The sequence below is a fragment of the Euprymna scolopes genome, chromosome 21 (assembly GCF_053919585.1).
Source record: "Euprymna scolopes isolate OS-2025 chromosome 21, ASM5391958v1, whole genome shotgun sequence".
NCBI classification, from domain to species: domain Eukaryota; kingdom Metazoa; phylum Mollusca; class Cephalopoda; order Sepiida; family Sepiolidae; genus Euprymna; species Euprymna scolopes.
The window spans coordinates 46,295,848-46,306,227 of NC_136502.1; the positions used below are offsets into that span (position 1 = coordinate 46,295,848).

The window sequence follows — 10,380 nt, forward strand, 5'->3', positions numbered from 1 at the left end:
TTAGTGTTTATAGGAATGACTTTACGAATTAGCCAGCACATCATCTTTGCTAGTGAAGAGGTGACTCAGGAGAGCCTGGCCGTCAAAGACATTTCAGAGGCTGGAGAGGCCTCAGATAGACCTGATTGCCAGGGTGCTCTCTGGGGTTGGAGAGACAACTCACGCTGAGGCTGATACACACGGATGTCCCAGAGGTTATAGAAGCGTCTCAGACTTTCAAAGCACTTCTGCATGTCTTTGTCTATATAGTTGCCTACCCACAAAAGCAGAGTTAGACACAAGGTCGATTTTTAATGTGGGGACAATTTAGCTCTCTAAAAAAATGCATTCTGGATTCGGACAAAAACCCAAGCTACTATAAAAAAAAAAATTAGGGCATAATGTTCGTGTAAAAAATATGCAGAGGACAAGTACTATTTTTAAGCAGCATACAAACAATATGAATAAGGAAAGAATTTTTTTATATCAAACATTTTATAGATAAATATTTTATCCTAAATTATCGAAACCAAGAAACGTAGCTTGTGTTCCTGTGTGTTCACTACTGAATTATAACTCCTTTGGATATATCAAATTGCCTTAGTCAAGAAGGATCTCTCCTTCACTGACCGAGTACAGAAGAGATAAAGTGACACATCAGAACAGATTCTAAACTTTGTTCCTAGTCAAAGAACGATGGATACTTTAAATTGAAAACGAAACATGAAACAAAGCAACCCGGCCTAATTTAATATACGGGACTGATTTTTTGTATCACCGAATTTGATTTGTTTTGTAAAGTGAATTTTGTTTATTTTGTTTGTCTTCATTGTCAACGATTGATTGCGAGAAGAAACGTGTTTATATATTCTTGTTCTTTTACAGGTAAACCATTCGCTTAAATTTTATATAAATTTATCATTTTTGCTGTAAAGTCAATTTATATCTGAAGACCAAATTAAATATGGAAAAAATAGTGAGGTAAGTTGAATTAAAAATACTGACCGTGCTATTTTTTGATTTTCAAGTTAAATTCATTTTTAAGGTATCTTTTAATTATTTTATGTGAAAAATATAGAGTAGCTAACAAAGCCACCCTCCCCATGTTAAGAATAGGTTTCTAAATCATAGCGTTATTATTTCCGCACGGTCCGTAAACTGTGCCGTTTTATTTATTTTTAATTTTTGTACCCACTTAAACAAACTTAATAAATTAAACGAATTAATAATGAATTAATAAATTTGATTTTGTTTTATGTAATTTTTATTTATTTAAGTTCCAAATACTGGAGAACATCTGTCAACAGACTAATCGAAACTTGGACGTTTTGGTCAGTTTTTATTTTTATTTTTTAGCGGTAATTTTGTGTGATTATTAAGCGTGAAAATCTTTTTAAAAGATTTTTCATAAACTCGACAGAATTAGACCGCTCTTTCCACACACACACACACACACACACACACACACACACACACACACACAATACTTTAGAATCTAGAATAGATCACTTTTCACTTTTTATGACTGTTAACTAAAGTTATCACTTATTCTAAGTCAGAGTGGCAGCAATTGACCACTTGTAATCTCCTAAAAAAAGTAGAGGCACTTGTTCGTTATCTACCATCACTATTTGTTTTCATTTTTTGACAATTCGGAATCTTAACTCATTGTTTAAGGGAGGTAACTCTATCTTACTAAAAAATGTAAGAAAAAATGATCTTTTTTTTTCAACTACTTCATTTAATGTAACAAAGTTTTTAATTTTATAACATTAATAACATAAAAAAATGTAAAATGCAACAATATTGTAATTTTTCTTATACAAAACATTCAAGGAATTATAGGAAAAAATGACTTTTTCCAACTACTTTAGTAAAATAGAGTTATTTCCCTTAGAACAATGAGTTAAGATTTCAAATTACCCCCCCCCTTTTTTTTAAACAGACTTAACTTACTTTTTTCTGTATACAATAATCATCTATCATGTCGTTAAAGAGTTCCCGGATTTTTTTTTTTTTTATGTTTTAGATTTTAAAGGAAGGGGGGGTCAATTTCTTATATACATTTAACGTGAGCTGATCAGTGATATCACTCACTTCATAACTATCATCATTTTTTTTCTTTTTCTGTATAAAACATGTCACTAGAAAATCCCTGTCTTTATTTATTTATTTATTTGCTTTCCCACCAAAGCAAATTAGGCACAAGGCCGTTTTTTAATGTGGGGGAAACCAGCTCCCCTAAAAGTAAGGTAAAAAGGGGGCACTCTGGTTGTGACCAAAAATAATAATTGTCCCAGTATAGAGGGTTTCCCCTCCATTGACTGGTACAAATTATCTTAAGTGCAGCATCTGCAGAACAGATACTACACTTTGATCCCGACCCGAAGGCCAAGAACAACAGAAAAAAGACAAGTCTATTTCTGATTATTTTAAATTTTAGAGAGGGGATCAGTTTTCTGTATGAATTTAAATTGATCATCCACTTTAGCGTCATCGACATTGTAAATAGAAATGTAACCAAATGTTAAAAAAAGTAAATTTTATTCGTTTATTCATTATTTATTTTTTTATTACACGGGTCACAATTAACAAACCTTTTTACCAAGGTGAATTAACGAATTGCATCACGAATCTGTTGAAAAGGAAATTCTTTTAAATTTGTATCAAATATTTTGAAAAGGAAATTCTTTTAAATTTGTATCAAATATTTTAGATTTTAGAGTGGTGGATCATTTTCCTATATGAATTTAATGTAAAATGATCACCTGCTTTCCAACCATCACTAATTCAACCACTTCCCTCCTCCATGGAAATCGCTGCACGCTGTGGCAAGGCATGAAGCCACTTGATGTAAGGAGCTAAAAAAACATTTTTTTTAATTTAAAAAAACATTAAAAAATATCATTTTAATGCCAAAAACTAACCAAGCATAAGTGTGTGATCGATAGATTCCAACCCAGGAAACAGCAATTCTTTCCCCTTTGTCAGAAACCTCTCTCATGGAATGTGAGGACTAAAAGACAAAATAAAGACAACGAGAGTTACAAAGCTGCCAAATGTAAACCTAAGATCCGCTTTCTACTCTCCTTTAATATTTTTTCCACATGTTTTTCTTTAAAGATTGAAATATTTTCCATAGAGACTATACAAGTTAAGTGGTACACACATTTGCCACGTTCTGTTGCATTGGGCAAACTTGTGTATTTAGGGTTCGTTTGGGTATCGTTTCTGGTGATGTTCGAATGTAGGGGCACAGGCATGACACATACATTCAGAGGATAAGTGCTTCCAAATCACACAAAAAATGTTTTTAATGTTATGTAGTGAATTCCCTATATTATACAAATTGAGCCCCCAAAAATTAATTATATCATTTGCATACAGCTTTGCATGAGTAATGGAATTGTAAAAAAAAAAAAAAAAAAAAAGCCGAAATTTAAAAAAAAAAAAATGGTTGCACATTTTTCTCCACATTAAATTTCCAAAAATTGGTGATTGCCAAGAACTGGATGATCATTTTATGTGTCCCTATTCAAAAATTTGTTGGTGATTGCCAAGAACTGGATGATCATTTTATGTGTCCCTATTCAAAAATTTGTTGGTGATTGCCAAGAACTGGATGATCATTTTATGTGTCCCTATTCAAAAATTTGTTGGTGATTGCCAAGAACTGGATGATCATTTTATGTGTCCCTATTCAAAAATTTGTTGGTGATTGCCAAGAACTGGATGATCATTTTATGTGTCCCTATTCAAAAATTTGTTGGTGATTGCCAAGAACTGGATGATCATTTTATGTGTCCCTATTCAAAAATTTGTTGGTGATTGCCAAGAACTGGATGATCATTTTATGTGTCCCTATTCAAAAATTTGTTGGTGATTGCCAAGAACTGGATGATCATTTTATGTGTCCCTATTCAAAAATTTGTTGGTGATTGCCAAGAACTGGATGATCATTTTATGTGTCCCTATTCAAAAATTTGTTGGTGATTGCCAAGAACTGGATGATCATTTTATGTGTCCCTATTCAAAAATTTGTTGGTGATTGCCAAGAACTGGATGATCATTTTATGTGTCCCTATTCAAAAATTTGTTGGTGATTGCCAAGAACTGGATGATCATTTTATGTGTCCCTATTCAAAAATTTGTTGGTGATTGCCAAGAACTGGATGATCATTTTATGTGTCCCTATTCAAAAATTTGTTGGTGATTGCCAAGAACTGGATGATCATTTTATGTGTCCCTATTCAAAAATTTGTTGGTGATTGTCAAGAACGGGATGATCATTTTATGTGTCCCTATTCAAAAATTTCAAATATTGGTTTTAAAAAATCTCTAGTGTCATACTCATTAAGTGTACATGAAGAAAATATAATTGGTCATAAAGTGGAAGATCAGTTTATGGTAAATTTGTATAAGAAACTGATTTCCTCACCTTGCTTTAAAGTTTAAAATCTTTTCTTTTTTTTTTAAATTTCCGCCCAAAACGACATTCTCTAGTGAAAGGATCGGTAATTGTACACAGAAAAAAGGTTACAAGTGCACTTTAACCACGGTGGCCGTGCTTTAACTCAACAGAAATATTTTGTTTGTTTTCATTTTCGGAAGAATTATATCAACGGATAGGGAAGACAATCCAAAGTGACTGTTACAATTCTTAAGACATTTTTTTTTTTTTCATAAAAGAAATTTATCTGTTTTGAAAAAAAAAAAAGAAGAAGAAATAATGCTATATAAAAATTACATTCCATCCATTATATAATACAAGTTAGAAAAGCATTTCACCCAGGGCATGAAAATTGTTAAACAAAATGTTTTTACTATAGGCTTTAAAAATAAAGGTACAAGATTCAATTTGAAATTTATTTATCTTCAAAGTGCACTTTTATAAATTTTACAAAGTAATGTATAAAAATTTAATACCTTACTTTGTAAAATGTATAAAAGTGCACTTTGAAGATAAAAAAAAAAAAAAAGTGAAAAAGAGGCGAAAATGAAAAAAAATGGTACTCTTGCAGAATTTGATCTGGATCATCAGGAGTTTCCATCAATCATGGCTTGTGCTCAACCAACAATCAGTGGATTAAGCCGAATGTTGCTAAAATGTTGAAATGCTAAATCGAGTTTTTTTGTTTTTTGTTTTTTGTATTAAAAGATGTGAGTTTTTAATTAATATTTGGGTGAGGGGGATACTATATATAGATTCGAAAAAGTTGTCCAAAAACAAATAAATGAAAGCAAAGCAAAGGTAAGTTACGTTTCTACCTAACTGTATAATTTTTTAATGTTTTTATTTAGTGTAAAATGTTTAATCGGCTTGAAAAACACACAGTGTTTATCGATATATTTGAAAAAGACAAATGGTCGTGGACTCTGTTGAATACGTTAAGTTTGGGAAAAAACTAAAAAAACTATACAAAACAGTGTTAGAAACCCACCAAATATATGTTACTGTGACATAGGCTGACATATTCGATGGGTTTCTAACAGTATTTTGTATAGGTTTTTAGTTTTAACTCATTTCCCCAAACTTAACGTAATCAACAGTGTCCGCCACCATTTGTATTTTTCAAATACACCGATAAACACTGTTTTTCGAGCTGACTAAACATTACATTAAAAAAAAGAGGGTTTGTATTACTAAACACAGATACGAAAAAGTTGTCGAAAAATAAATATATAACAAATAAATGTTATCAAAAGCAAGATAAGTTAATTTTCTACCAAACTGGATAAAGTTTTAGTGTTTTTATTTAATATAAAATGTTTAATCGGTTCGAAAACATGCAGTGTTTATCGGTATATTTGAAAAATACAAATAGCGGCAGACTGTGTTGAACATGTTAAGTTTGTGAAAATGTGTTAAAACTAAAAAACTATACAAAATACTGTTAGAAACTCACTCAATATATGTTACCGTGACATAGGCTGACATATAATATATATTTGGTGTTTTTTTAACAGTATTTTGTGTAGTTTTTTAGTTTTAACTCATTTTCCCAAACTTAACGTGTTTAACACAGCCTGCCGCCTTTTGTAATTTTCAAATATAGCTGTAAACGCTGTGTTTTTCGAGCCGAATAAACATTTTACATTAAATAAAAACACTAAATAAATTATCCAGCTTGGTAGAAAAGTAACTTATCTTGCCTTTGATAATATTTGTTTATACATTTGTTTTTTAACAACTTTTTCGAATCTATGTGTACAATAATACAAACCCAATAAAAACACTAAAATTATTCAGTTAGGTAGAAAAGTAACTTATCTCGCCTTTGAAAACATTTACTTGTTATATATTTGTTTTTGTTGACAACTTTTTCAAATCTTTGTGCAAATACAAACCCAGAGGGGGATTTTTCTGTCTATTTTTATTTTTGGTACTGCGCTATTTTAAAATGGTTTTTCCAAGTTAAATTTAAATTTCACGATATCTTTTTTTTTTTTTGTATTTTTTTTACATTAGGTCCACCTCCACAATTTTCTTTAAAATGACTACTTTTAAAAGTTTTCGACTATGCTGAATAAAAAAATCTCATTTTAAATTTTCAGAGGCAAGTAGTTTGGGAGATATAAAGATCTGTACTGTGCACTATAATTCACTGGCAGCCATGAATAAACCCCTCCCCCAACCTCCCCATATTAAGAACGACTTTTGGAATAAACACCCCTAACTTCCCCATGTTAAAAATGGCTTTTGGAATAAATACTGCCATTCTGCCCATGTTAAGAATGGCTTTCGGAATAAAGACCCCCAACCTACTCATGTTAAAAATTGTGGAGGTGAACCTAATGTGAAAATTGAAAGCACAGAATATTTACAAAACACAATCCCCTCCCCATGGTAAGAATGGCTGAAAAAATAATGATTTTCTTGGTAGGAACTTTTCTGTATTTCACCTAACAATTTCTTTAAAGAAAAAGCATTCATATTTTCTTATATAAAAAGAACTTATGTAAAAAAACAAAAAAAAAGTGTACCTCACAATTTACGGTAAAAAAAAAGGAAAAAACAAAACAATCGAATCTTAATCGAACCTTACCTTATTGCCAAATAGGCTTCGGCTATAATGTTGAATGCGCCGTCCATGTTGTTTTTTTTTTTTTTAAGTTAAATTTAACTTTCACGATATCTTTTTAGTAAATGTTACCTTACACTACAACAGAACACCGACCATCTAATTTGTTTTTTTAGGGGTATTCCAGGTCGCTGACTATGAATCTGATAATCGAACCTGCTGCAAATTTACCGTTTGCATGGTATGACCCCCCCCCCAAAAAAAAAAATGAAAAACATAACTTTTTTTTTTTTTATAGATCAATATAAATGCATTAAAACTACATAGCACACAAAAAAAAAATAATAAACCATGTGCGCCCCAGCAAGAATTAGATTTTTATATATATAGATTTGTTTATTTAAAATTATAGCAATTTAATTATTTTTAAAACAATAAATATTCATAGTATCTGATTGTCTGCAGTTTTTGCCTTTCAGTTTCTGCACCACAGATGGGATGATGATGACAACCAAGATATGGTTCCTTCTGATTAATACTTATCTTCCTCTCAGACAATATGAAAGCCTTCCTCCCTATCCTTATGTTATAAATAGCTTTCTTATCTGCTTGATTACGTCTAATTATCCAGCCAATTGGACAGCAGAAACCTGACTTTAACAGCGAATCTTGACTGCAATTATATTCTTTTTCTTACCATAAAAAATAATTGTGTGTTAAATATTCTGCAAATCAGTAACAATCAATATCATTTTTTTTAAAACATATTTATTTAAAATTGTGCTGTTTTAGTCATTGAGACAACATAATCAGATTTTAAAACAATTTGTTTTAAAATAAATCAATTGAAATTGTTCACCTTAACGACATCAGACTGCTGTCCTCATCTTGAGTGTGATTTTCACAACGTATCGGTCGATGTAACCTCCGACCTTCTTCAGGTGTATCTTGTCGAACTCGGGACTGTTTCGTTCGAACTCAGAAATTTGGACGAAATTTTGAGCGGAACCCTTTATTTACTTCACGGGGGTAGCATGCTCTTGTTCTGTCAGCCATGACTGGATAGAAAGATGAGAACAGTAGTTTGATGAATAATAATATCAATCCTCATCTCAAAAATTCTGAAACGTCATCAGATTGCTGATTGCACCATCTCATTTTCTTTTTTTTAATGTGTGTGAAAGGTGATTATGTACGTACAAGCATGAAATGCTTTAACATCTTATAATAGAGATATTTCTTTCCTTTTCTACATTTCAGATTTGTTCAAATCTAACAGCAAAAGAGAGAGGTTGTAATTCTAGATCTTATGTACAGCTCCTTTCTAAGATAAAAAGCTTATTGGACCAACGTGTAATCCCAGTTTTATCATGTTGCACAGAACAAAAAGATTGAACCATCTCTATGACAGGACTAGTTTGTCACCAGTTACATGTCCAAGCAAGTCGGGTACCTATTTATACATCTGGGTTGAATGTTTGACAGTATTTAGAATACCCAAGTGGTTCTCTGTATAAGTGCTACTCAGTGTATCCATGTGATTTAACCATAATGATTCTAAATCTATTATCAGTATAATTGGGGAGGATTGCAATTATCATGTTTGAAATCATTGGTTTGTTTGAACAAACCCATGAAAAAAAAAATATCATGCAGGGTTTAACAGAAAAGGTTTCTTGAAAATATAAATCTTCCTTTATGTATCTTCAAACTGTTATTTTTTGAAGCCAGATAAAACATAATTATTCCTTTCTGCGTTTTTTATGACTGTCTTACTAATAGCCATTTCGAAAATGGAGGCAGCTAGCAAGGTGGATTCTCAAGATGACGCAGCAGCAACAACAGCAGCAGAAGTGCCATCTGATTCCAATTCCACCAAGAAGGCGAAAACCATTCCGTACATTTTGAAAATGGAGGCAGCTAGGAAGGCAGATTCTCAAGATGAGGCAGCAGTAGCAGAAATGCAGTCTGATTCTGATTCCACCAAGAAGGCGAAAACAATTCCGTGTAGCATCTGCTTGAAAACATTCCGTTATAACTCGCATCTCAAGCAGCATATGAGGCGTCACACGGGTGAGAAACCATACGAATGTGAGATTTGTAAGTCACGTTACCCGACCAGCTCGCAGCTGATAAGCCATATCCGAACCCACACGGGTGAACGACCATTCCGCTGCAATATCTGCGGCGCCAATTTCTCGTTCACATCGGCCCTGAAACGACATAAGCAAACCCACACGAATGAAAAGCCTTACCAATGCGAGATCTGCGGTGTGAATTTTTCCAAGAGTTACAATCTTAAAAGCCACCTGCGAACTCATTCCGGGGAGAAGCCGTTTCACTGCGACGTATGCGGGTCAAATTTCTCATCGAAAACATCACTTAAAATCCATGCGAGAAGACACAGCGGTGAAAGACCATTTCACTGCGAGATCTGCGGCTTACGGTTTCCAGGCAACTTTATCTTGAACAAACACATGAAGATGCACACAGAGGGACGGCAGTTTCGCTGCAACATCTGTGATGCAAGATTTGCAGAGAACGCCGTCCTGCGGACTCATATGAGAACACATACTGGAGAAAAACCATTTCTTTGCGACATCTGTGGGTCAAGTTTCTCAGTGAAGTCGAGCCTGAAGGAACACCTGCGAACGCACACCGGCGAGAGACCCTATCGCTGCGACATCTGCGACACAAACTTCTCTGCGTACTCAAGTCTGCGGAAGCATACGCTCATACATACAGGGGAGAGACCGTACCCCTGCAATGTTTGCGGGTCGAAATTTTCCCAGAGCGCCACACTGCGGACACACATGCGGACCCACACTGGGGAGAAACCGTTTCCATGTGACATGTGCAGCTGGCAATTCTCACAGAGTTCCAGTCTGAAGCGACATATTCAAAGACATCACGGAGAAAAACTACTTCCACCTTCAGAACAATAAAAGTGTTAGAAGGATGTTGTAGTTTGCTTGAAGCATTGTGCATAGTGTGAAAGAAGTTGTCTTTGAAGGCTAAATCAATGCGGTTCATAGGAAACACTGTGGGCATGCATCATTATATAAAAGATGACAATATTAGAAGAAATTTTCTATTATATTACATTTATTTACTAACATAATGTGTTATACAAGATGGTAGATGTTAATGTCCTTAATTTTCGAGAGTATATATCTTCTTCAGGGTGGAAATCTATTCTTCGAGGGGAGGGGGAATAAAAAGAAACCTGTACAACTGTTCGGTGAGGCTTTCCTTTGTCTGTTTTTTTTTTATTACAATATTAGAAGAAAATTTATTTTTTTATTACAATATTAGAAGAAAATTTATTATTTTTTTTATTACAATATTAGAAGCAAATTTATTTTTTTTATTACAATAT

General features: G+C 33.1%; 1 protein-coding gene across 4 annotated transcripts; it reads left to right on the forward strand.

Moving 5' to 3' along the window:
• Positions 1–755: 755 nt before the first annotated feature.
• On the forward strand, positions 756–9,960 carry LOC145242212 (uncharacterized). Of its 4 annotated transcripts, none has more exons than XM_080105211.1 (2): positions 756–960; positions 8,262–9,960. In XM_080105211.1, exon 2 carries the CDS (start codon positions 8,765–8,767, stop codon positions 9,944–9,946), a length of 1,182 nt encoding a protein of 393 aa, XP_079961337.1. In that variant the 5' UTR covers positions 756–960; positions 8,262–8,764; the 3' UTR covers positions 9,947–9,960. The 4 variants fall into 4 exon arrangements, with proteins under 4 accessions (XP_079961337.1, XP_079961336.1, XP_079961335.1 ...); XM_080105210.1 differs by having other exon boundaries at positions 756–864; XM_080105209.1 differs by having other exon boundaries at positions 770–960; positions 7,481–9,960.
• The last annotated feature ends 420 nt before the right edge of the window (positions 9,961–10,380 follow it).

Coding starts and splice junctions, on each gene's coding strand:
- LOC145242212 (XM_080105211.1), top strand. CDS start 8,765: ATGACTGTCTTACTAATAGCCATTTCGAAAATGGAGGCAGCTAGCAAG.